The 18,849-nt window shown below is 41.0% G+C and overlaps 1 protein-coding gene across 1 annotated transcript in view; it reads left to right on the top strand.

The window, feature by feature from the left end:
• usta (uronyl 2-sulfotransferase a) overlaps window positions 1-17,452 on the top strand; it is a 49,691-nt gene extending 32,239 nt beyond the window's left edge. The window contains exons 3-8 of the mRNA XM_076084729.1: window positions 2,142-2,297; window positions 8,895-8,974; window positions 9,101-9,254; window positions 15,035-15,132; window positions 15,260-15,417; window positions 15,550-17,452. Of these exons, the coding sequence (XP_075940844.1) occupies window positions 2,142-2,297; window positions 8,895-8,974; window positions 9,101-9,254; window positions 15,035-15,132; window positions 15,260-15,417; window positions 15,550-15,842 (939 nt within the window). The 3' untranslated portion in view covers window positions 15,843-17,452. The remainder of the gene's footprint in view (window positions 1-2,141; window positions 2,298-8,894; window positions 8,975-9,100; window positions 9,255-15,034; window positions 15,133-15,259; window positions 15,418-15,549) is intronic.
• The last annotated feature ends 1,397 nt before the right edge of the window (window positions 17,453-18,849 follow it).

The raw sequence follows: 18,849 nt of genomic DNA, 5'->3' as shown, positions 1-18,849 counted from the left end.
AGATTCTGACTTTTGATGGCATCTCTGATGTTGTTCTTGTGTTATACAACACCAGGATGTTAGAGGTCTGACACAGTCATTTGTCATCATATCAGCGGGGAATGATGTCCTGCTAAACACTGCATGTATTTCATTCGGCTCATTGTTGTGATGAGCTGAGAAGTCTGTAGTTACTTGGCAAACACTAAGGAATGTTGGACCGCTGTCCAAGAGAACCTCCTAACTGTTCAAGATATTCTGTGAAAATTGCAACTGTTGATCTTTTTTTCGTTTTTAGTGTTTGTTTTTCAAAACTATATCTGATATATGAAATTGCTTTACGATATGTGACGACAAAGTTCCAGCAAGTGACACAAGCTGAAGCACGCCTGTCAACAAACTTGTAGAAGCTTGTACAAGCACAGGTTTCATTTGTGAATTGTTTTCCCCAGTACTTTCTTACTCATCCTGGGAGAAACCCACGCATCTTATTTCCCAAATGTGTCAAACAGGTTCAGTCTCCAATGAAGTCCCAAAAAAATACTCTAATTCTGGGATTAACAAACAGTTAGTGGTGTCAACATAGTGATGGCCTGTCATCAGACCGAAACTGTAATTAACAAGATCACCCTCTTCATCTCTTTCTTTCTCCTTGACTCCTTTGCTGTCCATCCTGTTGTTGCTTTCTCTTTCTTCTTTCTTGCCTCTGGCAAACATTAAAAGAGGCTCTCGCTGTTTTTACAAAGCCTGGGTGGGACTGCTGCTTTTGGAGGAAAGACAAAATCAGCAAGTGTGTGTTTGGCCCTGCTGAGCTCATACGTATGGTGTGGACACTACTGTAGGCAGCACTAGAGCTAAAGAGCCCTGAGATTAACGGAAGATTCATGATCATTTTACCAAACTAGCCAATTTGTTCATAAGCTAGCCAGCTCATGAGCCAGTGAGCTAGTTAATTTAGTCAGTCAGACTAGCTTCCAAAAACACAGTGTGTCAGATATCCAGAAAGCCCTCCTGGGAAATGCACAATCACCATTCCAGACTGGGAATGCCGACAAGAATTTATCACAGCCGTATTCCCCCCCCCCCCCCCCCCCCCCCCCCCCCCCCCCCCCCCCCATCTGATTTACAGGAAAGCTTTATTTGAAGTGATGAGGAAGTACGGTTTTCAAGGGCAACACAGAACTGATCTGCCTCTGTTGTTTTTGTGGTAGATCTCTATCACATTTACTCGAAAAGGAAATCTTCCAGATGGCTTTTAAGTGACCTGTCTCCCTCTGTCTCATTCTCTCCTTAATTCCTTTAACAGGCCCCAATTTTTGGTCCCTCTTGTTCTCACTGGTACATTCGCTCGGATAGCCTTCATTCTTAAGGGGCCACTTGTGTAAACCTTGTAGGCCCTTAGGGATAATTGCCAAATTAGTGCATTCTTGCTGCCCTTGTGCTAAAATGAGTCTCATGTTCAATACGCATGTCAGCCTCAACTTCCTCTTCCTTTGGAAGCAAAGATTTACTGTCACATGCCTCATTTCCACTTTATTTGAGTCTCTGAATCATGGCTGAGCTTCTTGTTTAATTGGTGAGTCATGAGGTGTGTACATGGGTGTGTGTGTGTGTACTGTGTGTTTGTGTGTGAGTATGTGTGTGTGATAAAACACGACAGAGTTGCTTTGCAGTGAAGTCACCAGAATATCTGACTCATTGAGTTCAGCGGAGGAAATAAGCATCGAATAGAGAAGATGAAACCGCGCATGTCTGCTCTCAATCTGTGTGTGTGTTTCGTCAGTGAAAGGAAATGCGTTGCAGGGTCAATTGAGTCCAGCCCCCAGGGAGAAGAGATGCGAGAAACATAAGGTCAAAGGTCAAAGGAAAAGAGGCTCCAGCCAGAGCTTAATGAATTTCCTTTTAGATTTATTTCACACTTGGTGTCTTTTCCTTTACCATTTTTTATGGCCAGTTTTGTTCCACACACTGGTGCCCTACGACATGTAGATACATTCTATGTAATCAGAAAACACATTAGTAAAATTCATTTTGTAGCATCTTAACATACAACAAACAATATCTTCTTTAACATTCAAGAAGAAACAGTTCAGCTCAATCTTTGTATCACCGTTTCTTTTTTCTTTCTTTCTCTTTATGTTTTTTCTGTGTGTGTTTTGCAGGTGCTCCTGTTCCCCAGCCAGGTGGTTTATAACCGTGTGGGGAAGTGCGGCAGCCGGACGGTGGTCATCTTGCTGAGATTACTGGCTGAAAAACATCAGTTCAACCTGGTCTCCTCCGATATCCACAATAAAACACGCCTCACAAAACATGAACAGGTAAGATAAAGCAGAAGATTCGATCAAGGTGAAGAAACGGGGTCAGAGGTTTCATGATATTTTGTCATTTATCCATTGGGTGATTGACATGATGAATTGTTACACTTCCAGTTAATAACATAAGAAAATGGGGCTTGACATTTTTTACATCGTCATATGCTCAGTCATTTTTATCATTGCTGCTTACATCTGTGGGCCCCTGTGAAACCCTGCGGTTTTCAGATCTCACTTCTGAAGCCGCTATTTTATGAAGCATATCTAAATGGCGTTAATATTTTTTGTGCAGACCTAACCTTTTTCTAAAGACGTTATCCACTAATCCCTGTTTTCATTAATAAATATACAAATATATAATGTAAATAAAAGATTTTTCCAACAACAATCTGATTTACCGGGCCTGCCATCAATAAACAGTTACTGATGTAAACAGGACTCCAAACTTTAGTTCCAAAAAAAAAGCCCTGATTTTGGCAGGATAGCTCACAGAGACCTGGCCTTGACCACATGAGTTCAATTTAGTTTACTGTGAGTAACAGCTGTACTGAAATTTAATTAAACAGCAATCCAATGGTACATGAGTATTCAGACCTTAAATAAAAGTCCAGATAACACTCCACCACAAGTGAAATTCTAAGCAAATCTTGATACAAGTAGAAGTACAGAAGTACTATCAGCAAAATGCACCCAAATATTCAAAGTAAAAGCACCCAAAAATAACAATAGCCCCTTTTAGGCTAAAATATTTTTATATGGTATAATAATCTCACCAACACAATCCTGTTTTTCTATAAGCGTGTTACGTTGTTGTGTTTTTACCTGTGTAAATGCATTCATAACTCTAACCTCAACGTTATTGGATTATTACTATTGAGAAAAAACTAAATATACTAATAAAAATGGTTGATATTTTCTCCAGAAATGTTGTCAAATACAAGCATAAGTCGGAGACACTCAGGAATAAGACTTGTACCCTAAGATTGTACTGAAATACAGTACTTGGGTAAACGTACTTAGTTACTGTCCACTGCTGACGTTGTGCCAGCATGCTCCAGAGACCCTGACTGTTAACGTTCCCTGATGGGGTGGAGAGAAAAGAATTTCCCGATTGATGTCAAAGTTTTTCAGTAGCAGCGAAGGCAGAACTATTTGATTTCGTTAGGAACCAATGCTTCCTCATATGCACTTCTGCTCATGACATTTCCCACTGATGCAATGCCTCCTTTGGTCATCTGGGCGAGAAGGTGACTTCACTGTGTGTTTGTGTGGGAGTATTGCAGAGATGACTCATATCCTCATATGACGTTATTGACAGAATCCTTTAGGGATAAGCTACTGCTAACCACTTTTGCATGGTCAGCAGATGCTAAATATGTCTAACCATTAATGACCGATTTGATGTTAACGTTAAGTCAATATTGAAACAGCTACTTATCTATCCATTCATCAAAACCCTGAAACGCTGGCTGCACACACAGTGGCAGAACAGCATTAGACTCATTCATTCTTTGGACGTAACACGTCTCTGTGAATGATCCCAAGCGATGCTCCTCAGAAAGAGTTTGTGCATTCCAGTGTCTGTGCAAGGGGGGGGGGGGGTCTGTTTAAGAGTGTACGCCTGTGCTGGTGTTTGTGTGTGATTCTGTAAAGCGTAGCTCCGTCTCTGTGTGTTTATTTGCGTGTGTACTTCTGCGTGTGTTGACCTGTGCAGATCCAGACGCGTGTCGCCTAAGTTTAGACAAGCCGGTCTCATCAGTTGTGGTTCTGGCTGGAGACTGCTGCTTTTGGACCTTTTTCCTTCTGGCTCTCCCAGTAGTCCGCTAATGGGTTTGCCCGGCTGTTGATGCCTTGTGTGTGGGTTGCCAAAAAGTGAAGGGGCCTTATTCGTCTGGAACTTTGCAGAGCTTCTGCAGATTTATGGCGGATAGTAACCCATCTGTCCCTTTCAGAACAGGGGCAACAGGCTGAGGGGGAGAGAGAGGTTTAAGACATTTCCTGAGGGTAAAATAAAATTCCACCTTAAAAATCTCCAGAAACAGAAAGACAGCATCTTTGCTGGAAGTGGGTCTGCGTTCATGTGGGATCCTGTTTCCGCCCTCTTACCAAAAACATTAACCAGCAGACAGTTGCTCTACAGCTTGTGCATCTGCATCACAGCCACAGATACGCAAACACAGAAAAGTGACTAGCCCCAGTTCAAACAAAGATTGTAAACAGTTATTCCCTCGTAGCATCTCACCCGCTACACTCGAAGCAACAGTTTGAAGCTATAGAATTGGATAAACCAATTTCAATTTTTTTGTAAAGTAAGCAAATGAGCCTCTTTTTTTTTTTTAAATGAGGTTTTTTATTTTGGAGAATACCTCTCACCTCCTGTGTACTGTATTATGTAGTTAGTATTCTTTACTGTTTAAATACTTATTTACTTATTTATAATGCTTGTTTTGATCTTGTTTTTTTACGATGTATCTTGTTTGCACTGTCCACTATGCTGCTGTAATCCTGTAAACTTCCCCAATAAAGGATTATCTTATCTTATCTTATCTTAACAACTTTTCCAGCAGATACAAAAGCTTTGTATGAGACGTTGCGGTAATGTCTGGACTGATCCTCCTGGAATCATTTTCTATAATGTCTGGCCTCCATATTTGTCTCTAACACAGGTGTTGATTATTTAGGCTTACACAGCGGCAAATTCAATTTAGTTAGATGCAGATCAGCATAGCTTTCTGCAGTTTTTGGCTCTTCCTCCGTTTCCCCTGATGAGCCCAGTGAGGGTTCCACGGGTGCTCAGGAAGGAGGGGGGCGGGGGGGGCTGCAGGTATGCCTGGAATCTCAGACTGTCCTCCACTTTCCCTCTGTCTCCCTGCAGCTCTCCCTGGTAAATGAAAGGGGGTCTGGCCAGACAGACCACAGGGGTGGGTCAGAAAACACACACACACACACACATACTCACACACATACTCACAAACTCACCAAATGTGCCAAATGTGTTCAGGGTCTGCACATCAACCTGGGCGTGGGGGAGGGGGCGTCAGGGGTTAGCTCTGGGCTAATTGGTCTGGACTAATGGCCGAGGGGGCAGTGTGTGGATAATACACTTTTTTATGTAGAATTGAAATGGATTAGTAGAGACAGAGCATGCAGGAGGGACCCAGAGCGGTGAATTCATTTCTAAAGCTAAATGAAAGTTTTTACATTTTATAGCAGGTCCACAGAAAGTGGAAGCAGAGCGAGTGGAAATGTACTGAGTTTCTACAGGAGAAGGAGGGTATTGAACCCACATTTGACTGGGGCCTCAGATTAACTTCTCTGTGTACATAAACAAGTATACATATTACTGTTGCTGTCCAAATAGTCTTGGTGTGACGCAACAGGTGCCTTTACATCGTTTATGACAGCAGGACATTCAGTCCCTCAGCTGATCGATGCACTGAGCGCAAAAGATCTTTACATAAAAAATGATTCCGTCAACTCTCTCAGGTCGAAGCCACTTTCACCTGCTTTTGGTGCGCTCGCTCTCCTTTATGATGAACAAGTTCAACTTTTGGCTTTTGAAATGTGTTCCTCTAGTTAATTAAAGTACTTCAAAATATACATTGTAGTCAACACAGATTAAAATATATTCATTTTTTTTTTTTTTTTTTTTTTTTTTTTTTTTTGGTCTAAAAAGTTAGTTGTGCCTTTCCTGAAAGCAGTGCTTGTCTGCAATGACACAGAGACCACGTCACACTCCCTGCACTTCTTCGGGGTAGACTTTTTCACCTGCTTGGACTGCCTGCCGTGTACACAGGTCCTGCATCCATACCAGGCCCGAATTATTCATTCAAGACCTTTTCTCCTGTCACTTCCTGCCCATTTCCCATGTCTAGAAGCCCAAAAAATGAATTGATTTATTATTTCTCTTCCATTAACATTTATATATTACATTCTGATGTAGCAATATTTTCCTTTTTCATGATATAGCTGATTTTTTTGTGTATCAGAATTAAAACACATTCTTATTTACAAAAGAAAAAGCAACAACAAAGAAGCCAGTAGTCTGAGATCAATCAATTCTTCTTTTTTTTCTCATTAAGTTTGCACCTACTCTACCAGTCTCCTGTGAAACAACCAGATGTGTTCTTGCTTGGTGTCTGTAGATTCTGTTTCCAAAGGAATGCCTTATTGATAGTGTTCTGCCGCTCTCTTTAATCTCCCCTTGAAGCCCGGAATCACCTAGAAATTGCAGAATTGGACCTAGAAATCCCCCACAAAGCACAAGTGGTACAAAGTCTCCCTGGATGTTTTCCTTTTCTACTGCCACAGCTTGATCTGACAGATGAGTGAGGGTTTTGTAAGGACTGCGTTTCCTTACCGAGAATACAACTGTATGTATGATTGTGCTGTTGATCTTCCAGCAGACACAACTATAGTCTGCTCTCTCTCTGGCCCTAAAGTGTAGAAATGGGGAACTCCCAACCCTGCTCTCCTATGGAGTGTGGATTTAACATAGACTGCATCAAGCTGTCACAAACAATTAAAAGTATTATTGTTTTAATATCTGGTCCCTTGCTATTTTCATATTCATCCAGTTTCCCATGTTTTCTGTATCAAGCCAGACTGCAAAAACAGCATCTGGATCAATAAGGAGTATTTGAGAGCTACCTAAAGATGAGATGTTAAAGCCTCCTCCTCTTTTGTTTCTCCACGTGTATGCCTTCTTTGCCTTGTTGTTTGGTTCTGACTTTGACCAGTGTGTTACTGTCTGGGTAGAATAAGGACTCATTTAATTCCCCATCTGCAGTGTTCAGCTGTTGTTCACTGTTTCTTTGTGTTATTCCTTTTAAACTTCCACCTTTCAACTACTCATGTAGAGGACTATTTTTACTCATCCTCTTAGAACTGATGGATCAGGCTACACAGGTGCTGCAGGGACAAGGCATACACTCACCACTGTGGAGAGGTTTTAATTCACATTAGCAGTAGTTCCAGCTTGGTTGTCTATTCCGATTAGCTCAATCCCTAGTGCTTTCTGGTGGGGAAACAGTGAGGGATCTTTATGTCCTTGCCTTGTTGGTCAGGGGGCCTGCAGTATGAAGTATAGGATGTTGTGAATAGGATGAAAGAAATTGTTGACCATTGCATTTTTTTACTGGCAAGAGAAATGCAGCGTCTGGCGACAGCATGTGTCACGGAGGTGGAAGTGGCACGTTGGCTGTCTACACATTCCCCATACCAGTAGTGGAATTGGCTGGGACATAAGGACCACAGTAGGGTGGAAAAAGTCATTCCAAATAGTGGAGATAAAGGAGAGAAAAACTAGAAATAACATTAAAAAAAGGAAAAATGGGTCTCACAAAATTGGGGGGAACCAAAAGTCTGCTCTCTCAAACCTCTAGCACTTGGCCTGTCATTGTTATGTGTCAATCTGTATAGTCTGGCAGAAGTCCATTAGAAACACTTGTGAATTCAATTGAATGAGTCTGCTTTTAAATAGTCAGACATTTTCCTGCGACTCCAAACAAAATGAAATATCTCCGTCAATTTCACAGATTTTGCTTATTATTATTATTATTTTGTTTTTAATTAGACATGTGCTCCACTTTCAGAGACTTACATAGCCACTCATTTCTTACATATGGGACTGGGAGAACTTAATCTCACACAAAAAAATGATTCCATCATGAGAGGAATGACTAAGAATTAGGTCTCAGTTGCATGGCCTTCCGTCAAAGGTAATGTGAGGCATCTGCACTGAATATGGAACTACTGTGGTGTCTTTAAGTTTGTTTTGGCTACTGTGAGCCTGCCTCTCCATGCAAACCTGGAAAGCCTTTGGGATGTTCTTAATCATAGCAGCAGAGGAAGAAGAAGCTTGGAATAATTGCTTTAAAAATGTTGGCTTTCCTGTGCATGACAGAGAGAGAGAGATCTACAGTGTTGAATCTTGTTAGATGAATGAAACAAGGCAGAGGTTCAAACTGTGAGGTCTGTAATGGAAGATTCTGCAAATTGAATCAAGGTGGACCCACAGCCAGATCAACACACAGCCAAAGTGCATTTTATTCATGCTCAGTTCAAAGATGCAACCATTTGGCATGGCAACTCTTGGTTCGGACAACACCTGAGGATGCTGTTTGTTTTTTGTCTACATTTAGTTTGTTAGGAAGGTTCAATGTAAGGTGCACTCACTTCCAGTTGTTAGTCTGTGTACAGTGCGAGGAGCTTGCATATGCTTTTGGTTATCGCCTATTCATGTGGTAATTGCTTGATTTCTACCATGACGGTATGCGTCTCAGACGATTGCCCATATATATGGAAGATACTGTGACAGACTCACAACTGAACTTACTTGCTGTTTGGGAGTTCCAGGTGAGCTCACGGAAGACTGTACCGTATGCATGCTGTGTGTGATGATGAGGGCTTCTGAGCTTTTTCAGTGGAACTTTCTTATTGCTTCTGTTTGCTTTTTTGATGCCACATTTTGTTTTCAATGCCACGACTTATTGTCACTGATCTAGCTCCATATTGCTCTTTCATTTTGTATCTTATACACTTATTTCTGCAAGACACGTCAAATAAACTGTGTGTGTTTTGGTTTTTATTTGTATATTTCAGGTGGATCTCATGAAGAACATCAGTAATATCCCTCAGCCATTCCTCTACACACGGCATGTTCACTTCCTGAACTTTACCAGGTACAGTAGTGCACCAATGTACAATGATGCTTAACAACAGCATTTGAAACCATGTAACTCCTAATGTATGTTCCAATTCTGTACAGGCATTAACTTTTTATTTACATTTTTTTTTGTCTTTGTAAGGTTCAGGATAGAGCAGCCGGTCTACGTCAACATAATCCGGGACCCCATCAACAGGTTCCTCTCCAACTACTTCTTCCGTCGCTTTGGTGACTGGAGGGGTGAGCAGAACCACCTCATTCGCACTCCAGGGATGAAAGACGATGAGAGATACTTGGTGAGAGACCTTTGTTTTTAAGCAGCAGTTATTTATGGTTTCTGGCTTGAAAAACAAAGCTATTTTCTTAAGAATTCATTTGAGATTCACACACCTTTTTTTTTTTTGTGTGTTGTGTGTGTCGTAGAGTAAATCTGTGTGTGATATTGTCTTTTTCTACAGAGTGGATTATATTATACCATGAGAAAATGATGCATTGATACTTTTTAATGGTCTAGGAATTCAAATTTGCTATACGTTTCTGTTGATATGAACCCTGTGAACTGCTTAAAAATGTAAATGTGAGGTGCACCACTTTTCATTTAGAAGAACTGCTTCTGCCTCTTTGCTAGAGTATCACACAGAGCACAGGCATGTGGGCACATAGGGGCCTTTTGATTAATCAGCTGTAGTTTTATGACCAAAACTTTACACCTGCCTCGCAGATTGGAAAGGGCTTGTATTCGGAGAAATACATTCTCAGCTAGATCAGTCACCTTTTTTTCTTTCTATTTGTGAGAAGTGCATAACATTGTGTCAGATTTGTGATGAAGAGAACCCCCTCTAAAAACTTTTTCCAAAAATCTTAGGATGATATTTTCTAACTAGGAGCCACAACAGTATACAGCGCTTATATTTAATTATGCCTTAGAGAGGGTTCCACATTAACCATGTTGCCCTAGTCTCAAGAAAAGCAGTACCTAGTGAAGAAAACCTTTCTAATAATAATGTCATAAGAGTCAAACTAATACTGAATATTTTAGCCTTCTTTCCCTCTATCTGCCTTTCATCTTGGTCCCAGTGCCCACAGCAGGCCTATTAGCTAAATCAATGTCTCGGATGTTTATGGTCTGAAATACGTATGAGTTTGCAGTATTTGAAAGAGCTGCACACTTACTTTATGACTGAGTCGGTAGTTTGCAAATAGCAGTGCTTTAAACCTATATCTGTTTTGATTCCATGCCAGCTGGATTCATAACCTGAAGCTCAGTTGAGACATGAAGTGAAATGTTTTAGACTCACTTATTTTTCTGGAGCCAAAGAGTGTTTGACAGTAATGATACTGACTGTTGTACTCTGGTATGCAAACATACTGTGTAATCTTCCACAAAAGATCGTAATAGGAATATATTTCTACTGACACAATTATTTTTTCACCAGTGATTTCTGCTTTCATTCACTCCTTAAATAACAGATAAATCGAATATCCTGTGTCAGCCAAATGTCTGTTTTGTTGAATTTGAGTTCTCTGTTGTTATCTAGAGACAAACATTAACTTCCCTAAATGTTTAAATATAAGTAACAGAACATTTCTTCAATACAGAAATATATCCAAACCACCCTTCTGCTCTATTTGAAGATGTTCTACACATGGTGTTGCTGGAGGCAGGAAGGCAAATTGTAAAGCCGCGGCAGCTTGATGCTAAACCCAACATTTAAGTCTGATTATGATTACAATTAGAGACCTGTTTCAGTATGACCACATCAGAAAATTGGTATCATGCGTCTGCTTTGCAGAGTTGTTTACCCCTGTAGCTCCATACTAAAAGCAATCTATCTCATATTTGAGAGCCTTACTTTCATTTTCAGGTTTCCATTTTCTGATCTCTGTTTGAGTTTAATGCTGCGGAGGAGCTACTGAAACACAGCTTGAGTTCATGACATACAGTACAGTTAGCAGTGTAGTTAGCAGTTAGCAAAATAAGACAAACAACCACATTTGGGACTCGGGGAGCAGGTAAACCAAAAAATATTTTTGACAGGTCAAAACAATGATTGCATCAATACTTTCTCCTGGTCCTTCGCCCCACAGTCCTCCATACTGTCAGAGACCCTGAGCTCAAAAGGCCATATAGAGAGGCAAACAGGAGGAGTGAATGTCATTCTGGCTTGAGTCTGACTGGGTGTAATTAAGTATTGCATTGCTTTCCTGGAGTTTTGGACCATGTGAGTTGAGTTATTAAAGTATGCAGACCACAGGGGCCCCTTGCTACAGTTAAAGGGGTGGGGGAAGCTGTGTTGCTGTAGACTGGCTTACCTGTGTGTGTGTGTGTGTGTGTGTGTGTGTGTGTGCGTGTGTGTGTGTGTGTGTGTGTGTGTGTGTGTGTGTGTGTGTGTGTGTGTGTGTGTGTGTGCGTGTGTGTGTGTGTGTGTGTGTGTGTGTGTGTGTGTGTGTGCGTGCGTGTGCGTGCGTATTTACACTCCTGCACTTATGAGGACCAAGAGTCCATAACAGGATTTATTATGACTACAATTTTCCAAAGTCATGACATTTGTTGGTGCGCAGAGTTGATATAAAAGCATTACGTTTTGTAGAGATGTCCAGATTTGAGGCCAGGAGGTGAATGTCCTCGTATGTATTTCAAATATTTGGTGTATATCAGCTTGAGTGCCCCGCTATGTCAACACTTAGAGTTCGGACTAGTCTTAGATATACTGTATCTCCTACCAGGTGTGCATTAGCCCTGCCTGCTCTGCCTGCCCTGCGCTGGGTGTATATGAGAGGTGTCAATGAAAGAACACTGTCAGGGCCGAGGGAACCTGATGCACGAGTCACTGAGACATTCCTGTGGTCGGCTTAGATTTTCCGTCAGTCCTCCACACCCCTTTTTACACACACACACACACACACACTACACTATACAAAGGCATGCTCTGGACACTTGGACGCAGTGTGTACATGCATGGACTGTCACTTCGGACTTAAGAGCTTTTATTTGGAATGAAGTAGGTCTTAAAAAGCCGGCTCTGATTGATCTGGTCAGGTTATTTTAGTAACCGTACAGAGTTAACTGTGTATTTTGTTGTATACAAAAATAACAAATTACAGAGGGAGCAGTTGAGAGTTATCAGGTTTTGCCCCACCATAAAGTACAATGTGTGTGTGTGTGTGTGTGTGTGTGTGTGTGTGTACCTCTGTTCATACATGCAAATGCATGCAAGATGTCAGTTGATTTCTCACACCTCAGAAATACTGGTCTGATCCAGTGAGATTCCCACAGAGCAGATTATTTCCCAATGAGTGAATGATCTGCCTTCAGGTAACCCAACATTTACAATGGCACATGCATGCTCTCAGACAAATAAGAGAGAGAGGCTTTACTGGCATCAGTCATGCTCTGGCATGCCTTGACATTAAAAACGGCAGGGTGGTGCAACTGTCACAGGTGAGATTGCCGAAGGTGCAACCGACACATGAATTTCACTAGTTGTTGTCATTGTCACTGTCGTTGTTGGCATGTCATTGTCTACATGCCATGTTTGTTTTGTTTTCTAATGGCAGTTTTAGTTTCTGTGTTGTCTGCCAAAGAGTTCAAACTAATTAAATCAGTTATTGCAGGTTTTAATTGTGATTGGACCTCAGTGTACCACTCCCGTGCTCCCTAAATGAATGCTAAGGCAAACTCTCCCGTGGGAAAGGTTTGCATCATCAATTACTCCTGATTTAATTCATGCATACATTCCATTCAAGTGAAACAGGAGGCCGTTCTAGAGATTAGGGCCTATTTTGCTACAGTTTTCTTTGACTGCTCAGTTGCCTTAATCCACGGTGAGAATAGGAACAATGTGCCTGAGTGTGCGCACAGGAGTACTCTTCGAATTACTAATGGGTCCTCTAAAGAGAGTGCGTATTGTCTGACTGCTGCGTGTGTGTGTGCGCATTTGATTGTGCGTAGTTGTATGTGAATGAGTTGTGGCTGGATTCCCAGAGGTCCCCTAAATGCTGAGGCATAAGGGTCCTGTATCAAGTGTCGGAGTAAAACGGAGGAAGAACAACTTCCTGGCTTTGAGCAGTGTGTGTGTCGAGTAATGGCGTCACGCGTGTCACTTCCTGTTCGCCTTTCTCTGTTTCGTTGTCTCTGGCTCTCCCTTGCTTTTTATCACTTTTTTTGTTCACAGTTTGGCTCATGATGCTTTTTTTGGGGAGATTTTGTGCAGTGCTGCATTTAGGCTGATTGTAGAAAAAAAAGTCTGTCTGGAGTCATTTCTCATTGTCTTTTTATTAGCGTGGCAAGTGTGTGCGAAATGAAACAGTGTTGCATTTGAGTTCAAATTAGTTCATGTTTCCACTTTAACTTTTCTTTTTTGTTTTTATTGAGAAATTGTGACATTAATTACTGACAGGAAGCAATAGACTGCATGCCAATGAGGTACACTCATAATTTAATGAGCACTGGATGTACTCACACTGTCATTGTTAGAATAATGAAATACAAGATGAAAAACGAATTATTCTTGAAATTATGAATCGAAGAAAAGCAGGGCAATCTTATCACAAGTTCGGACACGACCCGTACTCTAACGATAGTGTAATGCTTATCTGTTTTCTAAAGGTTCCTCTGGGGTTTTGCTTTGGTTTCTTTGAAGAGCTTTCACTGCTTCACTGATCACCAATAAGTCCTGTTCCCGGTGCATGGTGCAGCTCAGTCATAAAATCCAAACAAAACCTGCAGCCGCTTGGTGAATCAGATACAATTGTGTCACAGTATTTAGCTGCATGGAAAAAAACTACTGACCAAGTGCATAATTTATGTCACTCCCGATTTATGTATATTGGCATTCGCGCTGTTCCTGTTATGGCTACATCTTTAGCAGCTTGGAGGAAATCAAGATGTATAGTTATTAGAGTTGTGTTATAGTTTGATGAGTCGATCCCTTTTCATTGTGAACTGTCTCATAGAGCAAAAATAGCATGAAAATGATCTTCATGGTCTCATAAACATATAAGCCAAAAGATACAACCGAGCTAACGGCACACAATCCAAGCTCATACATGCTCACATACACATGTTTTCTTGCTCTGAATCCATGTTTACGCCCCTGTCAGTGAGTTTTTTTTTTTAACAGCTCAGTCACCTGCTTCCTAGTGTTCATGCGCAGGCCCCTGATATCTCATCCTCAATAGCAGACTGCGTCCTCTGGGAAGGTCTGGGCCCATGGTCCTGTCTGACCCAACTTAATCTCATTGATTGAGCAGGTTGGCGTCAGTCAGTGTTTGCTTTAACAAATACCGACTTATCAGAGTATAAATATATATATATATATTGTATAAAGACAATATTTGACATTATAATTACAGTTTCCATTTGTTAAACAACAGGCCAGTCAACACCTTTTGCCTCATGCATGTAGCCTGGTGCTACCGTATGTCTGTTTTTGAGCACATGTGGCGTATCTGCGTGTGCGTGAGTCATGCTTCGCGGAGTGTTTTGTTGCTCGGGACTTGTTGCCATCCATAAGGCTTACGTCACCTGACACGGATTTGACTGCTAGTTCCACAGCACCGAGTGGCTGGCCAGCGTCGCTCCTGCATGTGTGTTTTTAATCTGTCCTCTGTTTTTGTTTTTTTGCCTTTCATCATTTAATAGCTCCCACATTTAGACAAGGGGCGTTTTAAAGTTCACAGCGCTGATCTAATCACTTTATTTCTTATAAGACATGAAAGTTCATAATGACAAGCCATCGTTTCTATCTGGTTTCTGGAGCTAGGTCACGGTAAAGATCTTTATGTTGCATACATGCATTTTTCAGGTGAGCACCTATGCGTTTTCTTATTTGATGCCTCTGCCTGTGAGAGCAGCTGAGGTGAAGGGGCAGAGCTTATCTCTGTGCTCAGGATGTGGTTTTGCATAGCACTTCTCAGAAGATGACTATCAGGGAGTTCACAGCGGTGCTGGTGAAGGGCTCCCTCCAGTGGCAGCAACAAATCATTACAATTCTGATTGAGCTTCATCTACTGTATAAAACTATAAAGGAATGCGTACTGTAAACTTAACTGTCATGTGTTTGTCTGCTTCCAGGATATCAATGTGTGCATTCTAGAGAATTACCCAGAGTGCTCCAACCCCAGAGTTTTCTACATCATTCCCTACTTCTGTGGACAGCATCCTCAATGCAGGTATCTACAGACTCTCAAGTTTCATGACAAAGCATTTTCATGTTCTAGACTTTAGTAAACGTATTATGTTCATCTGCTCTGTTGCTATTGTCGTTTTTCAGTCTCTTACTTCTTCTTTCTCCACCAGGGAGCCTGGAGTATGGGCTCTGGAGAGGGCCAAACAGAATGTGCTGGAGAACTACCTCCTTGTGGGTATCCTGGAGGAGCTGGAGGATGTTCTGCTTCTGTTGGAGAGGCTCTTACCTCATTACTTTACTGGAGTACTCAACATCTACAAGAGCCCTGGTAGGTGCACATTACATTTTTTTAGGTATCACATTTGTCATTGATGTTACCATTAAAAAAAAAATGCTGAATATTGCAGTCTGATTCTTTGTGTTCTTCTTGGTCTTTGTTTTATTCATCTTCTCTCTGAAGACTACAAGAAGATGGGGAACATGACAGGCACCGTACGTAAACACACACCCACTCTGGAGGCCCTGCAGGTGCTGTACCACCGCATGCGCTACGAGTATGAGTTCTACAACTTCATCCGAGACCAGTTCCACCTCACGAAGAAAAAAATTGGACTCAAGTCTGTCTCCCAACCCCCAGCCCACTCACCGGCTTTCCTACGAGAGCTGACCCTGCGAACCCCAGAGCCTCTGGATGAAGACGAGGAGCTGGACGCAGACCTGGAGGACGCTAACAGCTGGCTGGTCCATCCCTGAGGGCTGTTTGATGAACAGTGGATGAAGCCAAAAAAAAACGCTGATGTGCTTGAATTGGCTGGAGATAGGTGGAGGCAGCCTGCGGGCAAAAGGGGATTGTTCCCCAACTTTCAGCATTCCTCAGAAAAGTGAGGTTTGTTTAGGGGTGTGTGGATCCTGAAGCTCGTGTTTTTTCGGGCTCTGTTGTCCATCTTCAATAGACTCCTATCATGACAGGCACAGCACTGATGACTATAGAGTTGAGTAATCGGAAGGAGAAAATGCTTTATTTAAAAACGTGACCAAGGACAGTGGGAAATACTGTTTAGCTCAATTTGCTCGACTCAAGTTTTGTTTTAATTTGAGCTTGTTTTTGGGTTTGTTTTATGTTAAATATAACAAAATAAAACATCATTGCTGTAATCTCCAGGAGAGATTGGCGCAAGATGTGGATAGTTACATGTGTTGGGAAATATTCTAAAAGGTTGATCGCTGGGGCGTTTACTGTAGGAGAGGACTTAGCCGAAAGACAGAAGTTCATACTTTATGAAAGGGATAATGTCGTAAAAGCTGGAATGGGAAATGGTATCCACAAATAAAAAGTACCAAAACCCTTTTTGTATATTAGCTATCTATGACTGTTCCAAGTGCCAAACCCCACTAAGAGTTCCAGTAACTGACGATAAACCTTGGCGCACAGCTGGTGGAGTTGTGGCATAAGCAAGTCAGTTGTGATAGTATTGGTTTATAACATTTGTTAAAAGTATATTGTTAGGTATAAATGAGGGTTAGACTGTAAGCACTCAATTATGAATTCAAAGAATTCCAACTGTGTGTGCATGAATGATTGAGTTTGACCAAACCAGTAGTGTATTTTAGCATGGACTTATTATTTGAGGCAGGTCATTTGTTGAGAGTCAAACACGAAAATGAATATATGGAGCGTAGTTTGTTTTATCCAAAGTTAAAAAATATTGAGCTTGCCAAATACTAGTGTTTCTACTGCAATGCATTCCAAAACTTTATGAATATACTACTTTTTTTTTTCTGAGGTGACTTTTCATGAAATTCTGAAGCAAAGTTAGGGATTTGGTCACAAAACTGGATTCTAATTTTCATTTCAAATAGGATTATGTTTCTGTTTGAGGGTGTGTTTTCCCATTCAAAATATTACCATGAAAGCGTGTCAAGTGTTACCGTTGCCAGCTAACACTAATTTCCAATTATCCCGCAGCTATTCAGAGTGCATGTTTTTTTATCACTCATGTACAAATCATCAGAGAGTAGTAACCATAAGCTTATATGTGACCTACGTAGTACATTCTACCATCCTAATCTCTATTGTCTGTACCTTTTCATTGTCCTGGTTCGTGTTCAGTGTTTCATTTTTTGCCAGTTTAATTTATTATTTTGTATTCGTTTGCATTCCAGATAAGATTCTCAGGAAGGAAAAAAAAGATGTTTAATAACTTGATCATTTGTGTTTTTGGTTTCTGGCGGCTATAGAAACTATTCTTGGTATTTTAAGGTTGTCTCAAATGGGTTTATATCAACAGCTGAAACTTGTTAACAACAACTAATGCAGTCCATCATTTTAAAGTCTTCAGAATAAATGTCCTCTAACCATTGCAGCTATTGTCTCCGTTTTACTTGTATTTTTATGAGGAAGTTTGTGGTAGCCTCTTCAGCCCATCAAAAATGCTGCACGCTACCTCATCCTCATCCTCAACCTGCCTAAAATCTCCCATGCTGCTACACACATGTCAGATTGACAGGCAGCTACTAACGGAGCAGCCTCCAGGCTCCATGGTCCATCATTCTGCTCACATGTGTAGCTCTCTCTTCCCTGCAGAAGCCTGTCCATCACTGCACCCAACTTTGACTCATCTTCCTTCTGGCTTCCCAGTTGTGAAATAACTTCCCTACTGCACACAGCACAACACGGTCTATCCTCTGATATGAAAACAAAGTATTACTTTTATGCTGTGTTATCCACTTCCACCCGTCTTCCTACTTTATTTGCGGTTGATCTTGGTCCTGTAGTTTCAAAATGTATACATAATGCAAGACTCTTAATGTGGTTTTTGGATGATATGTGTGTTGATTGTTAGATCTGTTGCCTTGGTATAGTTGGCTCCATCCCTCAATTCCTTGCTGTTGACAACCTAGGAATGACACCTTATCTAATCTGGCCACTGTCACTTACGCCGAGTAAAAGCAACAAGATGCATGATGTGTAAAATACATCACCAACAAAAGTATTCTAGTAGCTTGCTAAAATAAAAAAAGCTAAATAATTCTAGGAGCAATAGTTTGACAGTTTACTCTTCAAAATAGAAATAATTGGCATTTGGCCTCACAAGTGAAGAAGTACAGGGTTGGGTGTGAGTGTGTATGTGTGTATGTACTGTGTAGTTATGCCTACGTGCCGGCTACAGCCAAAGCTCTAGCCATTATTTTTTCCGACCGTCCGTCCATTCCTCCATCTCTCCATTCCTCCATCTCTCCATTCCTCCATCTCTCCATTCCTCCATCTCTCCATTCCTCCATCTCTCCATTACGCCATCCTTCCGTCCCATGCCCGGGAAGGGGATATGACATAGATGTTGGTGGTTAAAGGTTACTATGACTTTTTTCTCGATGCTATAATATGACTTTTTGTCGAAAAACCGTACTATGACTTTTTGTATACTTTGACTCTTTTGAATATACAATACAATTATTTTTTAAGGACTTTTTTGTACATACTATCATATAACTTTGCACACTATACTATGACTATTTAATAAAAAATGTTGACACTATACTATGACTTTTTGTGCCTTCTTTTGGAAACAATATACTATAACTTTTTTTTTATGTTTTTTTCGACATACTATATTATGACATTTATCTCTCTGCCATATTACTTTTTGTCGAAACACTGTACTGTCACTTTTTTCGGCGTGCTATACTATTATGACTTTTTTATAACTTTTTTCGACATGCTATATATACTATAAATATATTCGACATACTATTCTATGAG

Source organism: Anarhichas minor, unplaced genomic scaffold (genome assembly GCF_050575085.1).
Source record: "Anarhichas minor isolate MPS153535 unplaced genomic scaffold, ASM5057508v1 ptg000136l, whole genome shotgun sequence".
Taxonomy (NCBI): domain Eukaryota; kingdom Metazoa; phylum Chordata; class Actinopteri; order Perciformes; family Anarhichadidae; genus Anarhichas; species Anarhichas minor.
This window is presented reverse-complemented; position numbering and strand designations above follow the sequence as displayed.